Here is a 22485-nt window from a genome sequence, read left to right on the forward strand (position 1 = left end):
ACAGCTTTCGAAGATCTCAACTTTAATAAAATGGAATCTTAAGAAGATGAGACTCTCTATTCATTGCAAAATAAACACATAAAGTAGTATAATTGCTTTTCCGAAAGATTAATTTCTGTTGAAGTGCACTATAATAATGATGTGCTTTTTAAATTGAGTTGATTGAGTTAATATCCTGTAGTTGTTTTATCACCAATATTTCTTTACTATCATGATATGATTTGATTTTCTCACTTGCTATGATTTGAAACTCATTTCTATATCTTGAATAATTTATTCTCTTATTTCAGCCCGATTATGACGATATCGATGAAGAAGAGAACCGTATAGTTGGTAATGGACATGGCCTCAAATCATTTGCAACCTCCAGAGGTCGAGACAAAACGAAAGATAATAAGAAATATGGTTAGTAATTCAATTGGAAATTTTAATATTTAATGAAGAAATATTGTAATATTATGAAGGTTGAATTCGAAATTACCTATGAATTAACCAGTTGAGTCGTCTTTGTAGAGTGCGGTAAGATAAAAGTAAGATATCAATGCATTTAGAGAATACATCCACTTTTGATGATTTCTAGCTTTCTAGTGATATTGTAATATATCTTCTTATCAATTTCTCCAAGTAATTTTCCTACTAAGTATCTCGTAATGATCATATCTGAGTAGAAGTTTTCTCACAATCGATATTTACAGTATAAAGTATTGAGAAACTGCATAGACATGTTGTACAATAATGTGTCATAACTGCGATGAAATCTTTCGTTACGTTCTTTAAAACTAATAAATGAAAGTGAACGGAAATTTCAATGTATCATGAACTTACCTTTCTCGTGCTCTGAGGAATGTTTTCAGATAGCAAACTAATTAACTGCAAATATAAGTTAACTAGATTCGTTAAGAGTCTTCAAGCATCGTTAAAACATATATCGATTTGATGCCTTTTAAAGGAGTTAATCTCTTAAATTACGCACCCACATAATACACTCTTCGATAAGTGAGTTGCATTCCCTTATTTGGCTTTTATCACTTTCTATTTCATGTGAGAACATTCGCCAGATCACTTTCCGCAAGTGCACTACTGATGACTTCTCATGACCTCATTTCTAGATAGTTTCAGCCTATCATGTGCTAGAAGCAGTATTTACCTGATAGATTGATTATCTTCATAATTACCTTCAAATTTCTATCTACAATATTTTTTCTATACAAGGGCGAATTCATCAGAAATTAGAGATATGAAAATTTAATCAAGTTGAAAATTATAAAATTTACCAAAGTTTCTCAAAAAATGTATCAATATTGGAAACTGCAATGTAAACTATTGAACCTTTTCGATAGACTTTCTGTCACAGAATAATATTCTAACACCAAATTGTATGCAATCAATTATTACTCATTGGAACACTCAGAGAAGCATATTCCAATATAAGATATCAAATTTAATATAAAAAACAAATGAACCGGCTCTGTAATCGGTGTGCTAGGAAAAAAGAGAAAGTAATCCAGATTAATATCTATTCCTCACATTGCAAATATGATAAATTATGAAAAACCCTGCGGAGATGAAACAATTGAAATTGTACCAAATAGAGCAAAGTTCCTCAAAAGAGCAGTTTCGGTACTCAAGCTCTCATTTAAACGAGGTATGAAGAATTAATTAATAACATGAAAAAGGACATCAGGAACTACATTTTCAAAAAAACATCCTCTAACTCTCATTTGATGTTATTTATTTTTGTAGTTATTCATTGTTTATCCAAAATTGAACAACTAGATTAAACTTAGTTATAGTCTAGACACTGAAGAGATACAGTGTCAATACTACAACAAAGTTATTATTGTTATTGAAGTTATTGAAGTTATTATTTTTTCGTAATGGAAAACAACATCAATTTCAAAATAGATCAACAGAAACTACATCCTCAAGAGGGCAATATCTCTTACTTTTATATAAATACTTTAATAAGGTAAAAAACGAGTATTTTTTTATTTGTATATTTCAATCGAAATTGTGATTTTCTTTACAGACGACCCGTACTACTGCGGTCTGCGAGCTCGAGTGCCCAACTTTGTCAAGTCGAAAGGCAAGGAGATGAATGGCGGAGGCGGCGGGGGCAATGGCAAGATGGTGCCGCCCCCAGTCCATGCCCGCTACCCGGTGCTGCCCCCCGCCCCCGGCCATGGTCCCAACTCACACATCGGCATCCCCTCTCACCACCACCCCGCCATGTGGCATGCGCGCAGCTACGACAGTGGCATGGGTAAATATTATTATTCATTCATCAAATTAGTTTATGAGTTTGGAAAATGCTCATAATTGAACTTAGTGATTGATGGCCAGTTTCTAGGAAACTTATAAAATCTAATGGATCATTGCACTTTTAGACGTTTAAAAAGGTTGAACCGAAAAGGGAGTTCCTCTCTCCTTCTAGTAGCTGTGGGAGCACATCATTGTCTTCTCCTTGTATAACTTAAGAAATTAACCTAGACTCAATACAGATCTAATGGTCCATAAAATTTAATAAGTTTCCTAGAAGAATGGTAGAGATATGGTTATATCCTCAGATATTAGTTGACCTCTAGAAAGATGGTAAATCTACAAGCATGGACCAATTTCATAAGTTAGTCAAGTTAGGTACGAGTTATATCCTTTGAAACCGGAACAGGTGTGTAGGCCTATGCCTAATCCTGAAAAGGAGAAGAAAAAGGAGAACATGTGTCCCAAAAAACAGAACTAAGCATATTTCATGATTAATGAACTGTTTTCTCAAATATTCTGAACCAATAATGCTTGGTTGCCTAATGAAAAAGAAACGAAGGCCAGAGAATACCAAATCTAGGCTAGACCAATCAGAGCTCTTCTAGCAGGTGGTTTGACGATTCTGATTGGTTCAAAAGTGAAGGAATCAGCTATCTGATTGGCTCGGCAAAGAATCGTTCTTATGAAAATATTCGTTTTGCTTTTGTTGGATGGGAGTCAATGGGGCTGCTTTAGACGGGATTAACAATTTAAGATTTCTATTGTTCATAAATACGATACTAGAATATGAAAGCTAGCTATACAGCTTAATATTTACAAAATTTCTATCCTAAAACATTTTTTATTTTGAAGAAATACTCACTATACCTCTGAGCAGTTCACTGTGGAAACATTTCTACTCTCTGTCTAATCAATCATCCATCAGAAATCGGCCTGATCCTCTAATCTACTGAGTTCCAAATCCTACTTCCAAGGATTGCCACTACAAATGTTAATGGTGGTACCACTGCACTTTTGCTCATTGAAACTTATGCAGGCTCTTCCGCGAAAGAGCAATCTCGAGGGAAAACAAATTATACTCACGCGAAGACAGAAAACACGAGACATTGACAACTCATGTTAATATATACATATTTTTTCAAAACAATTACAGTTTTTCAAAATCAAGATGTTTCTGAAACAAGTGAGTTGGATGATTTTTATCTCATAAGCGTGACAACAATATTTTTGTAACTACAATAAATCGTGAACGAATATCAAGATTTCTGATATTGTGATTTTTATTTTTCAGATTCAGAACTATTAGATTCACCCTACAACCATATATATGGACGTCTCCCCATACCTACAAGAGGATACATCCCAACAACGCCAAGAACAATGTACATCGGTGAATGGGATTGAGAGGAGACCATCATTATCCTATTTAAACCTATCAATTTCTCATCGCTTAAAGGCAACAATGATGATTACTGCTTCAAGTATATCAATTCGATAAGACCATGTTTGAAAATAAGAATCGTTCTATTGAAAACATTGATACAGTAGCTTATTCTAGAAAATTCAATTAAGGTTCTCAATTTCTCGAACAAAAATCATATCTAATTTTAAAATAAATTTCCTTTTTGTAAATTATGCTCTCTTTCTCTCTCTATCCTCTCTCTCTCTATCTTTTTCTTCGTTCAATTTATATATTAAATCAGGTACAGTAGATTCTCTCTCTGAAACTGTTCTATTCTTAAGTGAATAAGAAATCTACTATTTTTCATAATATAGAATATTCATTCTTTTCTTGTGAAAAGAATACTGCCTTAATACTGCCTTTGCATTGCTACTTCTGTAATCCGACTGCCAATAAATAACTGGAATGTCCAACTGCCGTTTTGTACTGATTTATAGACGAGAAATAATGTGCTTTCCATCAGTAGTTAAGTATTTTGTATATTTTGAACTGAATATAATTTTGTAAATATATATTATAGAGCGTATGTAATATTTTTAGAAGTAATTATGTGAATTCTCTTTTCATCTTTTGTAATCTTGTAAGTGTTGTTCGAATCTTCTCTTCAATTCCATTTAGTGGAGTATTTTTTTTTTATCACTCATGATGAGTATAAGCTATATGAGTACCGGTACTTTCAAGTTATATCCATTTACCAGAAAAATAAGGATATGTGAACTCTTTTTGTGAACAAGTTACAGAAACGAATCCATTTGAATACTTTTATTGGTTTGATTCAGTGAATGAGTTTCAGAATGATTATGAAAGTATGAGCTATCTTTTCTTTCTCTCTATTGTGCTGTTTCCTTTCCTCAATATTCTTGAAAATCGTATAACTTGAATTTTGTACTTACATGAGCAGCACTAGGCTTTAATTAATCGAGCAAATTCTCCAAATTTGTTCAATGATATTTTTAGTTGATAATTATTATAGATATTCAATTCTATCCAAATGATTCAAATACTAACAATTTTGTTAAAGTTATCAGTGGTTAGAATTTGGGGTGATTGTACCCAATATATTACAATTATTGTTGTAAATAAAATGAAGTCATGATGAATACTGTATATCTAGCTTTTAGACACATAATAAATAAATTATTCTATGAGAATTTTCTTAACAGTAACTGAGAGCGGAATGGTTGTGTAAATGGTACTCCATATGATGCTTGCAACGATGGAATGTTACAATTGAATTTTAAGCGATTAAGTTGTATATTTTTTTGTAAATCACTCGGAATAAAAATGGTGTTGGAAATATTAAATGTATGGTTTATATTTTTATTGATCCTGTCTCCCTGGAAAACTGTTGTCTATTTTATTCCACTCCAAAAATAAGCTTATTTTCCAACTACAACATTACTGGATATAGGCTATTTGATTTTGAAAAGTATTGGTATTTTCTTCTACCTATCTCGATAGGAGAAACTGGATGGCTATTCTAGTAGATATCAGGGTTTATACCCATCTTCCTATTTGTGTAAATATTACTAGACTATTTTATTCTCCATACCCATGACATTCGATCATCAAATAACATTTATTGGGAAAGGACATCAAGTAGATCGTTTGCCTAATGTACTTTTCATCAAAAGAACCTGTTATTTGATACGCATACTACCTTAATAGAGCAAGTCGCATATTGAGACGCAACGTGACGTGACACGACGTGACTCGAGTCTGCTGGATGAGTTGAATAATTATTATTATCATATTAAGCGTGCAATTTCTGTATTTTTACTTTCCTTGCCCTATTACCATAGGTAAGGAAAGTATTGCTTTCCAAAAAAATTAAGGTACTCTAATTTCAAGTTTTCTATACGTTTCAAGGTCCCCTGAGTCCAAAAACATGATTTTTGGGTGTTGGTCTGTGTGTGTGTATGTGTGTGTGTGTATGTGTGTATGTCTGTGAACACGATAACTCCATTCCTAATTAACCGATTGACTTGAAATTTTAAACTTGAGGTCCTTATACCAAAAGGATCCGACAATAAGAAATTCAATAAAATTCAATTCAAGATGGCGGAAAATTACTAAAAAACCATGTTTTTCACGTTTTTATCGAAAATGGCTCTAACGATTTCCATCAACTTTATATCATGGATTTTTATTTATAAGCTATTTATAAGCCCTATCAACTGACATGAGTCTCATTTCTGGGAAAATTCCAGGAGCTCCGTAATATTATTGAGAAAAATGGCGGATAATGACAAAAAACCATGTTTTTCACGATTTTCTCAAAAATGACTTGAGACCGATCTTTTTCAAATTCATACCCTGTATAGTTACTTATCAGCTCTATCAACTGGCATGAGTCTTTTTCCTGGGAAACTAATAGGGGGTCCACCCCATCCTTGAGAAATGGACTTTGTAACCTCCTTCTCGTGCATGAGGTAGGTAGGTAGAGCAGTTTATAAAAAGAACACAGTCATAGTCGAGATATTTCATCTGTAGAACAGCTGTTTTGACGACTTTTGAGAAAATCATTGAATTTCACAATTTACACAAAGGAAAAAGTACTCTGAAAACAATTATATATACACATATAACAATTATATATATATATATATATATATATATATATATATATATATATATATATATATATAATATATATATATATAACATATAACAATACATAGTCTGATCGTAGTTGCAAATATTTTGCCGCCAATCGTCATTATGTTATTCCCCTAAATTATTCTCGTTTTAGAATGAGGCTTACAGTTCAATGAGCAAGGAAAGTTGTGTGAGTGTACCACACCAGATTTTTATATCTGGTTATTTATTTATATTTATATCTGGTTATATTTATGTTCAACGGATCTCGAAAAAGGCTCTATCGATTTTCACGAAATTTGGAACATAGTAGGTTTAGGATATAAAAATTCGATTGTACTAGGTCTCATCCTTGGGAAAACTCGCTGAACGACATTAAAAGGATAATTCATCCTTGGCTGAAACAGCTGAGACTTTCGTCGTCTACTGATAGTAAAAAAGTGAGTGAGTGAGTATGTGAAAAATCAAAATATCACATCCCCGAAATTCATAAGATGACGTATAGCCAGCTGTGAAATATAAACACGATCATTTTGAGAATTGTGTTCTGTTTATCAATAAATAAAAATAACGAGCTAAGCTCGGTGCCCCGATAATATAATTTAAGTGAACATTATAATATTCTTATAATACTGTAATTAATGTTATATGAAACTATAATGTTTATATTGAGACGAAACTAGCAAGTGTGAACATTATAATATGATCATATTATGATATTAACTCATCCATTATCAGATTCAAGTCATGTCATGTCACATATCGTCACGTCTTAATATGCTACTATATTATAGTCTAATATTCTATGAATAATTTGTAATTTGGATTGAAATATTTTCAGATTCATATTACTTATTTATTTTGAAATTATCAATAAGAATTTTAATAACTCAAATCAATAGATACTCCTTCAAATCGAATCATTATTATATTAGGTATCAGTATACAGTTTTAAGAAGACAACATAATTGATCAGCAGTGTCGTCAATAGAATTGCAAATGAGTATGAGAGTTTAAAATATGAGATAAAATGGGGATGCTTTAAAATTATAAGTTATAAAAAATCAAGAATACTGAAATTATTTGCATAATATTATATTGGCTTTTTTATTGTAAATTGAATAAAATCTTCATTATTACTGACGTGTTGTGGTTTCCACATTAGTCTGAGACTTGTTAATGGCTCTGATAGTAAGTGACTTTGATAGATGAATGGTGCGACAATCTCGCTTGACCACTTTGTAACCAAATACCCCTCCCCCTCCTCACCACTCTTAACACTCCCTGCGTCCGCATCCTAAATACTTCTCTATGTGATCGGAATGCACTGAAAGGCCTTTGAAATGAGATGAGACTGTTTCAAGATTGAAAGTAAGTTATACGAAAAACGAATAAACAGAAATGAACAAAGTTTTCCGAGGAGAAAAAAGATTGCGAAGACCAAATTTGGCTTTGTCGTTGTCTCTTCTATTGGTATTAGCATGGGGTGTCAGGCACCGGCAGAAATAGAAAAGACAAGACAATAGAGAGAAAGAGAGGCTCAGCTGCACAAACTCCGAAGAAACAATCGACACGGATAGGCCTGAAGAAGGTCGGAATGCTAAATTTATTAGAACATATAAACGCGTGCAAGAAGTTATTTGAGCCAGTCTCAGGACATGTGTAGCCTACTTAATAAAGAAGTATCTCAGACTACATACACCAGTATGTATCTCTCGTTAACAAAGCGTAGGCTATTCAATTTCTCACAATGAATGTTTTTGTTTTTCATTCTCTTCTAGTAAGAAAATCTGAGGAAGCTGTAGCTGTTTCTACTTTCGTAGACGGATGAAATAGTTTTCAATTCTCTCAATCATGATTGAATAACAGTTGCAGTTCATATTCAATATTCATCAAACCGTGGAGATAATCATATCTACAGAAATAGTGTTCAATATGGTTGTGTGATTCTTTGATATTGAGAGAGAAATATTATTATATTGTGTGGTGCCTTCTTCTGACTTATTCGTTGATGGGATATTTTTCAAAACAGGCAATAAGTCAAGAAGATGGATCAAATTATTGATTAGACTTGAGTTAAATAATTAATAAAATAATTTTTTCATAGTTTCAATTTCTATTGTAAAAATTCATTCCACTGTTGATAAATGATTTTCTCACATCTTTCTTCAGGATGATATATGTTGAACCCATGTAGAATGTATAAATATGATATGACCACCTATCTCTCTACCTATTATTATTTTTTGGTTTTCATTCAGAGCAGACATATCAAGCTGTTTTGCTGGTTCAAGGTGGAACATATCTTTAAAAAAAAGCACATTTTATAAAAAATCGACACCAATGTAGAAGCAAACCATACAAAATGATCCTCAACACGATAATTCAAGATTATATCTCTCTATTGAAAAGAAGCCAGAGTATCATCTTTGTCAACTGTTACGAATCCTTTTTTTAAGCCAATATGAATATGAATGGGGACTCCTGATTCATGAGAAGTGTTTATGAATGTGTATGAAATCGCATATGATTCCTGCAGTGAAGATCATGTGACTTTTTCAAACTACAGTACCGAATGAATAGAATTACGAGTGAATCTAGGATAATTCGTAATGGGGCATGCAGGTAGATATAGACCATATTGCAATGGGAATTGATGAATGTATGTAAGATTCTTCACTCTTTCAAGGTCGATCTCTAGTTTAGTGTGACTTGTGACTGTGTGAATTCACATCAATATGATTTTCAAGCTCCATTCGATACACTTTTCCTTCACTTTTCCTTTTTGGGCTGTGATATATAGGCGATACCGGTAGACCTAATCTTATTATTTCAATGACAGAAGAGTAGTGTTGCTTTGAACTTAATGAGGAAAATATATTACTACCAATGTGAAGAAGAAACATGTAACATGAAGGTAGCTTTTTCATCACACCGGCATTACAATTATTATTAATTTCCCTTATAAAATAAGAGCTCAACTGCATTTTCCATCCTCATGAATTACCTGCAATAAATTATTATAATAGTCCAATGTTTTTATAAAATTCTGAATCGTACCACATCAGATACAAGCCGTTACGTTTGTGATCGAACATTATTCATGTGCATGAATATCTAGCATCATGCAAGAATATTCGAATGCCTTCATCAGAAATATTTTCTCTGAGGTATTGGTTTTCATACCAATTCAACCACCTGGAAGCTCCAAAATAATAATTTTCGTTGTTTCCATCATCAATATTCTTATTCGGATTGTTTTAACGAAGAGATTGAGACCATTTGCAAGTTTCTATCTTGAAGTAGTCATGAAAAAATATACTTTATAGTTCTAGTTTGTTACCTCTTGCCTATGGAAAAACGCACCAGAAATCATGCAGGGTTTTCTTTGGAGAGCGCTGGAGAGCTCATTTTTTGACATACAGATATTATCGTCGCAAAGTTGAAAAACGCTCTAAATTTTATAGATTTGAAATTTCTTTGTATCTCATTCACAAAAAATGTTATAACGGAATGAAATTTGAAAAGATTTAGAAAAAAGTTTTTTTCGGCTTTTGAAGGTTATAACTAAAAAAATATGCGTTCAAGAGGAGAATTTTATGAAGCAAAAATTGTAGAGGAAGATTTTGAAAATATTTTCGTCCGAAAAAACAGTTGAATATCTTCAACGGTTATTGAAATACAAACGATATAGCAAAACCCTGATAATTTTGGCAGCCATCTTGCTTCCGAGGTGTTTGCCTGTGATTTCGACTTATCATCATCACGATCCTTAATATGCTAGACCTAACAAAGAAATTGAGACATCTTTCACGGCTGTTACCCAAAAATGACCATGTTTTATTCATGACAATTGCGCCCGGACTGAGAACACAAAATCTCATCATCAGCAATATCCCACATCAACCCTGCACAAGCCTCGAGCTCATAGAGGCATTAACTCATTCAAAAAAATTAGGTGGAAAAAGAATGTTATGAGAGTTTAATAGTCTTGGAAATATTGCCAAAGTTTGTCTTTGTTGAAATTTCGCCAATTCCTCCAAATAAGTTAATTCTATCTCAAACTATCTAAAATAAGAAATTATCTTAATAACATGTCAGAATATTTTTCGTTTCTAGAACAACGTTAGCCATTTTAGTGGACGCATCAGATTCACAGGTAATAGAAATCTCACATGAAGTATTATCTTTATTCTCATAATAGTATAAATAATGATGATCTCAATTATTCAACAATCGCTGCAGTAATATTATTGTTTAATAATACAGCAGATATAATATGTATATTGGTCCATGAGACTTTGATTAAGATTTTCTTTCCAAGCCAAGGTAGGTACTTTCAACACAATAAATTACAAACAAAATTCAAATTTGGTTCCTCATTCAGCTTTAGATAATCATCCAAATAAATAACAGTGATACAGGAAAGGTTGACATTTCACAGCCAATCTTCAAAACTCATTTCAATACTTTCTCAACTAAGATTATAAAATACACCATTCATAAATCCAATGCCACTCCATTGAAATGCAATAATGATGATATCACTGTACAATAAATATAGTAATAAGAATTTAATCACATTTGAACGGTATTAATTTGTTGACTATCCAATTTGCACAAATTCTATATTTTATTATGGCAGTATACAATGATATAAGATAGAAAAATTCAATTACGCATTGTAAAGCAAATCATATGTAAAGGACATATTATAATTTTCATCGTTTAGTCTACCGTCATTGAAGAAAACTGTTTACAAAACATTGTTGAGTGAATTTTTCAATAATATTGAAGCATGTTATCGTGTGGAAATTTCATTATAACAAGGAAAAATTCTTGTGCATTCAAATCACATTAATATTTACAAATGGTATTTTCTGACCCAGGTAACAAACTGAGAGAATATAACTTACTATGGATTGTATATACCACTAGAATAGTACAATTTTTCGAACGGTACTTCAAGAACTTCCATTTAAATCATAGAACTGAACAAAACCTATCAGGACACTAACGATTTTGTGAAGTCTAATGTGAATAACGATCTACAAGTAGTATTAGAACATTATATTGCTGGTCGCTGACGATCCTTAAAATTGTGAGCTATGAAAGATCAATACATTTTTATCCTTTATTTATCACAGTATCCGGAATCATGAGCTCTAGAAAATAGCACTAATTCAACCATACCTATATAGCAACATTCAAATCTCTAGAAATTTCCACTCTTTCAAATGGATTAACATCTAGAGCTCACTCCCTAGTAATCATATTTTTCATCGTAACTGTTATTCTAGAAAGTATAATTGTCTACTGGTCTCAATTTTGATGAAAATTTGTTTTCAAATTGAATTTTAATTTCATTGCATTTTTGTACTCAGATTGTATATTGACATTGTGAAATTTACCAAAGGGTTTCGAATAGGGTAAACAATCATCTCAGGCGTATCTTCTATTTCAGAAAGTTAAAGTTTTTGTACTTGTTAGGAATATTCGATGAATAAGTTTATTTAATTTATCTAAGAACAGCAATCAATAAGAATTGGAATAAGACTTCATAACAATATAATAATTTTCTCGCGAAAACATAAGATGGGAATGTACAATATTTATGGTAGGTTTTTACGGTACATAATGATATGCTAGATTTCATTCATCTATTTCAGCTACATTTAGAAAATAATTCATCAGAGGGAAATACAATAGGCCTTATCAATTAACGAGTATCCAAATTACACCATATTTTTAGTTGTTGCTTGTCAACATTTGTGTTACAGTAGTGAAATTCAAGTAATTAACAAAAATGAAAACAATAATTGTATGTATTTTTCCGTCCGTTCCATCCTAAACACAGCTAAAAAATCTTATATATTATAATTTCCCTGTAAAATTGGAGTTGTTGAATGTGAATTTTGCTTCTATCATTTCAGTTATTAAGGATAGAGGTTTACTCCCCACTTTTTCATTCAACTTTAAATTTATCAACCATAAGGTGTTTCTATAAAGACATTTTTTCTACTATTATTATATTACTACAACACCAACTTCAAATCTTGGATCCTGAATTCCGCAACATATAATTATTCAAAATTGATCAGCATTTATTAGAATTTAGAAAAGTAGTAACACTTTTCATGGATGTTTATGATAGTTGAAATTGATTATTTGTTGAAATTCTTGAACATTTTGATAAAAGCGGCATTATATTAACATTATCGAATGTAATTGAAATTACAACGTCTTGTCAAATTGTCCATTGTTGATTTCTAATAAGATCTTGGTTTTTACACAATATTATTCAAAATATTTTATTTTTCTCAATTGGAATAAAAAACGCAAGAACTGAATGGATTATCTTACATGATTAAGAACAAAACATACTGAGAAAATAATAAGTCAGTGTTATTGGGAGATTACAGCTATTATAATCAAGAAAATAATAGTTCTAGTAATTTATCACAGATAATAATAAATTCTTCAACGCATTGTCAGCATTGATAGCAAAAAATATTTGAGAAGAGACGTATAATTTGAAATTAAATCATGGAAACATGGAGATTTTAAATGAAGGCACATTAAAATTATTCGTATCATTTACATAGCTTACGCATTCTACTTTATGGACACTTAACATACAAAGATAAAATAAATATTTCTTTACAATAACAAGAAAAGTTACTGGAATGATTCAATATTATCCTTAATGACTTATTATAATATTCACATTATAGTAGGCTATTCATAATCTGCATAATCATGAACCCAGCTTGTGATCCATATTAAAACATTCATCTTTGAATATGCTAGTAGCTACCTATTTTCTAAACATGAATCTTTCAAAAATTGAAAATATTTCAAAATTGGATTGGAAAGTATGTACAGTACTGAGTGCTACGTTTTGAAATAATTATTACTCTACTTCTATGCTTTCGTACCGTACTGTACAATAAAAAATCCATTCAAAATGGGTTATAACTCATCTCTTGTAATTGTATTTATCTTTTTACATAATTGTATTCATTTATATAACTCATCTCTTGTATAGTAGGTTGTAATTATAATGGAATGATAAGACCGGTAAAATGGCAGTTGAATAGAATATGTATTTTCAGCTTTGGTTCAACTCAAACAATTGGAGACACATAGAAAGAAATATTGTTTGCTATAGATAGAAATATTCATTCCAATAAGTATAAATCTATTAAGATCCAAGCTGGGTTCTGACTATGAGCTTGCACTCGACTGTGAAAGTTCTGTGTAATTAGAAGTCAATGGATTTAAAAGTGGCTTATTTCTATTCAAACTATCTACAGCAATATATTACTTGAATTCAATTTAACATAAATGTACAGAAATTTAAATTTTATAAGCTAGTATTTATTTATTTTCTGATACAAAATATTTTACACATGCATTTTAGTTTTACAAAATATTTCATTGTATTCATATAATTAGTAAATTACACTCCAATTGATTTATTTAACAAATTGAAAATTATTCTTCAACCATTCAACTGTTTAGAATATCTACAAGGATTGCATTGATATCTTCAAGATTCTGATTTTATCTATTTATCTCATGAGTAATGAGAGCACCTATAGCGGTCAATAAAAGTCATTTGAAACAAACTTGATTGAAATAATCCAATCTTTACGGTGTAATCTCCATTTTTTATTCATATAATATTGGTAGTTTTATGTTGAAAAGGGGATCATCATTCAATTCTGGCTGTCACAAAAATAATTAAAATTTACCATAGGCGATAATTTTTATTGAAGAAGAGGTATACCGAATTATATTTCCTTCATTGAAATGGAAATATCATATCAAATGAATTGAAACAGCAAGCAGGTTCATCGAATCCATATTGTTTTTGATAAGGTACGGTAACTGTCGAAAGGAATCCAGAAAAAAGGAAGGAAGTTCCTATGCCCTTATCCACTTCCTCATATGAAATCATTTTCATCATGTATTTCATAGGATAAAAAATTAATTATTATTATTTTAAATTAATTTCCACAACAACACACTATGGAAAAATTGTGAAAAGTGTGGTGGATCATGAAGCATTGAAAAGAAAGTCATAAATTTTTCGATATTAATATGTTGTAGGAATCATACACAAGGAATAATATTTTATAGCTTATAAAATCCTTGTTCAACTGATGTAGCTCCAAAATATATTATAGATTTCCATCTATTTCTATTTTTTCAAGAGGAAGTCATAACTAACTCCAGTTCAAACCTTCATCCCAACAATCATAAACTATTTATCATTTTTGGTCCATTTTTAATATCACCATTTAAAGTTTTTTCTTATTCTATGAAATGATATATTAATTGTAAAATACAAAATATTTAAATATTGATTCAAATATACTAATTCGTTTTACCATTGAGCTATGAAAAAATATTCCAATCCAAATAATAAAAAGCAATCATTTTTGAGTCACCTGTTGCTGTTTCAATATTAGAAAGGTTCCAATCTTGGATTTTTCGGTTTTGGAATGTATTTGAGGAATAATTAAGTAATGAGAGATTTTTAACAATTTCTTCTCAGCTACAGCTTCATGAAGCTAACTATTTGCTTCGTTCAACAATATTATGAGAATGTTGAATCCATCATAAATTCTGCTACTTTTCAAAATTATTGTCAGCTGTTGAACATTATCTATATGAAATTAATTTCAAAAATAACGAATCTATAGATATCATTCGTCAATGCAATCATTTTTCTTTCAACAATCCTACATTATGACGATTGAACATAATCAATTAGATTATAGCTAGCTACTTAGAAAATTGAAGGACATTTTTCGCTTCCACACAGTGCAACCTGATTCGTGTTTTATTGCTGTGGAATTGTGATAATTGAGAAAATTCAACATGAAAGGCAATATTGAAGCTGTTTTGGTGTTGAAGGACAACCGAGTAAAGCACCGTTGAATATAAAAAATCCTATACATCTTCCAGTCTTCTTTTGCCCTGGAACAGCCGTCCTGGATCATTATTTTAACGTTTTGCGAACAGTTTCAATAAATAATTTAATATTGGATACCAATAGCAATTGGATAGAATTAGTCCACTCACTGAACATGTTTTACATGAATGTTCAGTGATTCGTAACAGTTCCATATTTACAACATTATCATCACTCACTCGCACACACCTGCAATGTACATTGTGATAGAACATATTTGATATCAGGTTATTCTGGATGCTTTGCCCCCTGAAGACGAAGAGCCGTCTATGCTTCCCCTGACTGGCTCCACCTTCACTCCAACTCCATTCGGGTTCAGAGTCATCGTCATGCCAACTGCAACAAAAACAACAAATAATTATTGTTCTCTTTTTCTTGATCAAAAACTATTATTGATATTTCCAAGAATTTGAATATATAATTCTATTTATCAGAAGAAGGTATTTATTTTCATCTTAGGCCATCAAATCGTTGGAGAATTCAATCGCAGCACATCAATTATTCTGCATTCACAATTGAAAAATGACAATGTATGTGGCCACTAATGAGTAATTTCATGGAAACGTTCACAACATTGGCTTATACTTATATCATAGGCAATTACCGGTATATGTCAAGTTGGAATGGATCAGAGACTATTATTTTACATATTTTTCAAGGAGTAAGGGGATCTTAGTCTGAGAATACGGTATTCGTTTTGATAGTATTATTTTCAAGCATATACAATCAACAATTCTTATAAATTGATCCAATCTGCACTCAGATAAATTGTGATGATCTGCAGATGATCCATTTTCTCATCACTAATATTACCTACTTGAATACTTGTTGGAAGTAAAATATAAATTATCTGTGGAAATATATAAACTATATTGGAATAGTAATAAGTTAAAATGATCATTAATGAGTAGGATTACTATATAAGAAAATAAGAATAAATTCATTTAAGAGAGGTTTTATCAATCTAAGTTCAAATTTTAGAAGCAGTACTCGTGCCTTTGCTTATAGGTAGTCGAATCACCTCAGGGTAGTCATAGTTAAACTATGAATTATTTATAACATTGTAGACATTGATTCAGTCAATTATTATTATCATTTCTCCAATAATTTATAATATTTAAAACATTATTATTTGTTATTTGATTGGATGAATCTAAATTCATCCTGAAAAAAATTATAACTCAATTTCAACTGTGTCAATTTATTTACAACCAAAACGTAACCATAGGTAGAAACCACAGTAGAAAGTTTCAAAGATAGGCTATTGGAAATTGACCAAGAAGTAGATTTGAATTCATTTGTTGAATATATTTTCATTGGAAATAGAAAACTCCTTTCCTCACTTTTCACATAAATATGAGTGAAATATAGGTTAGTGTAAACTACTTGGAAATTTTACATTGATATTACCAATAAATCAAATTATTCCATATTACTTCTATGACTGGATGGCATCCATTTAATTTTTGAATGTCAGCCTAAATTTGTTTCAATAATCTTCATCAACCAAACTTGAATTATTAAATTTATATGAATGAATTTTTATCTATATGAATTTGATATGAATGTTATATCATATTCTGAGTCTCATATCCATTTGAATATCCGTATCAATAATTAATATAGGGATCAAAAAAGATTAACGATTATGCAGTCGTGAAGCTTCAAGATTTGCAGGATGAAATATTTCATAGGATAGAGAAAAATATTGAGCCTGGCTACTGTACCTACCAACATGAGCGGCTTACAATCATATAAATTGTTAACAAACTGTATTGTTATTGCGATCATGCATCTACTTAAGGTCATGCAGAGATTTGAAATGGATTGAGTTTGCTAAAAGACACTTGATAGCTTCCCAATATAAGATTTCATGCATTAGGATATTTTATAAGAAAATAACCAGATTAGTTGAAAAGGATAAGATACTTCATAGGATTCAGAAATCTGCACCTCGAGTGCTTATACACAAATTGATGATCATTAAAAATATAATACAAGGAATCATTCAATAATATTTTGCAGATGATGAGTAATTTGAGCAAACAAAAACAAATTTTTATGGTTTGTTCTTGTGAATTGTTGGTCATTTTTTAATATGATTGATATTATTTATTAACATATTTGTTTTTTAGAATTTGGAAATAATGGTTTGTATAGCTATAATCGGCCATATAATACCAAACTGTTGCGAATTGAGAACTTTAGAATGGATGTATTGATACAAAAACTATTTTATTAGATTGTGAAGGACTTAGACCAGTCACTATATACATTGGTGCATGCAATTTATATTGTAGTTCTGATTTTTTTATATATTATTTGGGTACATAAGAGAAGACCAGAACCAATTTCTGCATGCAAAATTTCCTTGTGCTAGATACAGGTGGCCCAAAAACCTCGTACTGAGTTATGATTTTTCAAAAATGAGTGAAATTTGAAGAAAAAATAAATTTTCATGAATTTTAGTTTTTGATCAACAATATCTTCCGATTGTTACCATTTAGATGTATAATTCAAAATCCCTCTGGGTGTATTTTTGTGCTCTACAATCTGAGATCAGGTAGAGCGCTCTATCTTATAAAGATTTCCAGGTACACCTGACAACAATGCTCCTTGTATTGTGAAAAACACCTAATTTTCAGCTTCAACCATCATCACCAACTACATTGTCCTCACATTGATATTTCGTAGAATGACATAAGTTCATGATATTATGTTCTATGAGAATCACCCGTTAGATGCACTTCATTTCAGTATTTCCCAGTGAAGAGGCGCGCTTAAGGACACCTCAAGGATCAAAATTTCAAACACTTAAAACTTTTGACACAATGCTCAGATTCCATCGTACAACACTTCATAATCACCAACTACATTGTCCTCACATTGATATTTCGCACAATGACATAAGTTCATGATATTATGTTCTATGAGAATCATCCGTTAGATGCACTTCATTTCAGTATTTCCTAGTGGAGAGGCGCGCTTAAGGACACCTCAAGGATCAAAATTTCAAACACTTAAAACTTTTGACACAATGCTCAGATTTCATCGTACAACACTTCATAATGAATAGATGCACTTCAAAAATGGCCATTTTTTGTGTATTGGAATATGATCTTAAGTACACTCAACAATAAATTTTCAATTTTTCGACCGAATTCGACTTATGATGCATGATTTTGGACCGCCTTGACGAGCCGAGAAGAATGAAGTGTTGTACGATGGAATCTGAGCATTGTGTCAAAAGTTATAAGTGTTTGAAATTTTGATCCTTGAGGTGTCCTTAAGCGCGCCTCTCCACTAGGAAATACTGAAATGAAGGTCATCTAACGGGTGATTCTCATAGAACATAATCTCATGAACTTAATATGTCATTGTGCGAAATATCAATGTGAGGACAATGTAGTTCGTGATGATGGTTGAAGCTGAAAATTAGGTGTTTTCACAATACAAGGAGCATTGTTGTCAGGTGTACCTGGAAATCTTTATAAGATAGAGCGCTCTACCTGATCTCAGATTGTAGAGCACAAAAATAAGCCCAGAGGGATTTTGAATTATACATCTAAATGGTAACAATCGGAAGATATTGTTGATCAAAAACTAAAATTCATAAAAAATGATTTTTCTTCAAATTCCACTCATTTTTGAAAAAATCATAACTCAGTACTCATTGGGGATGGAGAGTTCCGAATGATCTCATTTCATTCGGAATTTTATAATCTAAAAAGAAGGCGAGAGCGAATTTTTCTGTCCGATTACGAGATTTGGCAGAAATAACTGGAAACTGGAAAATGAGCCGAAAATACGAGGTTTTTGGGCCACCCTGTATCTAGCACAAGGAAATTTTGCATGAAGAAATTTGTTCTGGACTTCTCTTATGTACCCAAATAATATATAAAAAAATCAGAACTACAAAATAAATTGCAAGCACACCCCCTTTTTTATGTCTATATTGACGGGACTAACTCTCTAGTTCACAGATATCCAATATAAATGTAAAGGATTTTGAAGCTCACGAAAATATTCAACATGATAGCATAATCCTCCTCTAGAAGAATTTATGTGACCAGTCTCTCATGTCTGTACTTTTGATGTATCAATTGAAAAAAATCATGAATTTTTTTATTCGCTCTAATCCGGTGAAAATTTACGATGAGAAACCGTATCTTAGCTTTGTCACTAAAATTGAAATTATCGTGAAATAAGCTGAATTTTGTCTCATTATTTTCGGCCAATTCAAAATGATAGAAGCTCTCCTAAATAAATAAAGAATAATCTCGACCCACATCAACAATTATGTAGCAAAAATAACGTATTTTATACAATTATTTACAAAATATTTTTTATTCATTATAATGCTTGATCATATTTGTGATTTATTAAAATAACACTATCAATAACTACGTTCTCTAGAGAAACCAAACTAATACTTCTTCGAGGAAGACTTATAAGTAAATCTAAGTAGATTGTTTCGTTTTAAACTATTTCAATACTTCGGTAAACTCCTAGGATCAATAATATTTAAATTCCCATTGAAAAATTGAAAATAAAAAAAATTGAAATCTTTATTGAAAATTTCCGGAAGGAGACATTTTCTGGAAGAATAAAAATATATCAAGTTGAAAAACTATTAAGTATCCCTAGAAAAAACTAAAAATGCAATAAGTATAGAAGGGGAAGATCAAGAATGAATCCAGATACGGTATATGATGGAAAGATTTATACATTCATTGTCCCTTCTCTAAAATTGAAATCATTAGTTATTTACGGTTGCCAATGTGGAAATAGGAGTGATCGATTTATTATTATTATACAACACTATACATAGAGTAAAAAAGATTATTTTCAAGTCCACAACTTCATTTTTGCAATATGAAAATAAATTTAATTTGGTTTGATTCATTTCTCTTGGATTATTATTATTTATTATTTATTATTTATAATTATTATTATTATTATTTGAATTATTTTCGTATATAACTTTATTATGGATTTATTTTTTTTTTTATTATTTATAAAATAGCCTCATAGTACCTTTTTTTGAAAAGTTTGTAATATAAAATAACAGATTAAAAACACAAATTTTATTATTGTATGATGGTTTTGATTTTATGTAAGTGATTATCCTACAGTATTCATTGTTTTATACTAAAATGAAGATTTAGGTATGGTTACGGAAGGTAGCACTAGAAATTTCACATATTCCTATTCAAAATATACATGTCTATTTTGTACATCTCTATTTTTTATTTGTCTATTGGTATAAGATTTTCAATTGAATATGATCATAATATACTTTATCATAGATTTCAATAATGATTGATCAAATTCATGAATATGGTCTCTAACAATTTTCTGGTCAACAATAATATGGTCTCTAACAAATTTTTATTTATTTATTTATTTACAATGCAAATGACACTAATGTAATAACATTGAAAGATAAAATAATAAGATTGTCCTTGTGCTATTTTTCTTCCAAATTTATAGGTGAAAAAGTCCAAAATAAGGTTAGAATTTCACGTGTCCAATTTTGATAAAATTTCAGTCCAAAACAAAAATGAAAACTATAAATTTTGAATTTAGATGTCTTGAATTAATAAATTGATTAGAAATATTACACTCAATCAATAGAAATATTGTAATAATATTAGTATTATTTGTCTCCTAGAATCATTGCAGCTTTAGGAACTGTAGCAAAATCATGATGGTAGTCGAAAAATTATATCGTATGATATTTGACATGGGATGCACCTCTTCGAATATTATGAGTCGTTTGCTAACTGATTATCTTGTCTTTCAAGGCTACTGATTATCATAGTCAATAAGGAATAAGCACAACAAAAATTGAGGGATACAGCAAGCTTCATCTATAATTTCTAATCAAAGAATTTTTTCTGTGGATGTGTCACTCCAACTTATTATTACTGTAGGCCTATTAGTGACACCAGAGAAAAGGTGAAGTCACGCTCAAAAACATGAATAAAAATAAATTATCTTGAAAAAACTTCTCTCCCAATTATTATTGTATACATTCTACGAAAGTTAATATAATCATTCATTGATCGATTCGATCATAGATTTGTACCTATATTCTTGAATGAATATCTGATCTCCATACTACATTATCAATGTTGTACATAGAAGAGTGTATGTTGTTCCCTGTATAGTTGAAAAATATAGGTATGATGAAGTGTTCAATCTATTTGATTTTTACAAAATATTATTTCTCAGATCACTTATACAAGGAACTCAAATTGATAACAAATTTTCTACTGTCTATTTCAATGTATGAGCGTGGAAAAGAATGCGAATAATATTAGATTAAATGGATGATGAAATTAAATTGTTGTATATAACAGGATGTGGGGACAAAATATACAAGAATTTCGTGGAGAAAACGCTTTCTTAACAGAAAATCGAGGCAAGAGCGCTTTTTAGTCTCTCAGATACAATCACATTTTTGCTGTCATACAATTCAAATAAATTTAAAAAGCTTAAACAATTTGTAGACTATACCTAATATGTTTAAATTCAGTTTTTTAAAAGGAAACTTTAATTTATTGGAAAAACATCCTGTCATTAGAAAACAAGAATAACGCTGATACATCAATCAACAAAATCAATTATCTTTTAGGTTCACTCCTGAAATAAATTCTAAATATTATTGCAGTAACTACGATACGAAGTTGAAGTAAACCATATAAGGCTTGAAGCTATCTGGAGCGGATTATCTCAAGTCGGATAGCCAAGCTCAACTTCAACACTGCTAAATACAAAGTTCATTGTTATGAACAAGAGAGAATGAGAGTGTGGAAATCAGAATTTAACAAGAAGCCAGAATTGATTACTGAAAATCTCTTTTCTCTTACTATACCGTAGACCTATGTGTTCAATATTCATGCTTCGAATAGCTCAAATCTAGTTTTAATGTACTAGAGGAATGATTTATTAAGCTAATCTTCAACGATTCCCGTCTATTCTCAGGAGCCTATGACAAATTATTCATGCAATCAATGGATTGGGAGAAAATCGTCAGAAATTATTGGAGCTCATTTGATCCTTGAAGTCATACAAGCATAATGATCCAGAAAATCTAAAAGAATAATATATTATGCTCTTAGAACATAATTCATGAAGAATTTGTAAAAAAGTGATTTATCAGTATAAATTTGGG

The 22485-nt window shown here is 30.7% G+C and overlaps 2 protein-coding genes across 4 annotated transcripts in view; one reads left to right on the forward strand and one right to left on the reverse strand.

Annotated features, from left to right (window-relative positions):
- The window catches only part of LOC111043775, a 176658-nt gene extending 171630 nt beyond the window's left edge, over positions 1-5028 (forward strand). The window contains exons 10-12 of the mRNA XM_039445326.1: positions 291-405; positions 2030-2263; positions 3554-5028. Of these exons, the coding sequence (XP_039301260.1) occupies positions 291-405; positions 2030-2263; positions 3554-3666 (462 nt within the window). The 3' untranslated portion in view covers positions 3667-5028. The remainder of the gene's footprint in view (positions 1-290; positions 406-2029; positions 2264-3553) is intronic.
- A 5384-nt stretch (positions 5029-10412) lies between these two features.
- Positions 10413-22485, reverse strand: part of LOC111060303 (potassium voltage-gated channel protein Shaw) — a 153323-nt gene continuing 141250 nt past the window's right edge. Inside the window, exon 7 of one of the 3 annotated variants that reach the window (XM_039445333.1) lies at positions 10413-15641. In XM_039445333.1, the coding sequence (XP_039301267.1) occupies positions 15529-15641 (113 nt within the window). In that variant the 3' untranslated portion in view covers positions 10413-15528. The remainder of the gene's footprint in view (positions 15642-22485) is intronic. The other 2 variants (XM_039445338.1, XM_039445343.1) reach the window with 2 other exon arrangements.

Source organism: Nilaparvata lugens, chromosome 1 (genome assembly GCF_014356525.2).
Source record: "Nilaparvata lugens isolate BPH chromosome 1, ASM1435652v1, whole genome shotgun sequence".
Classification (NCBI taxonomy): domain Eukaryota; kingdom Metazoa; phylum Arthropoda; class Insecta; order Hemiptera; family Delphacidae; genus Nilaparvata; species Nilaparvata lugens.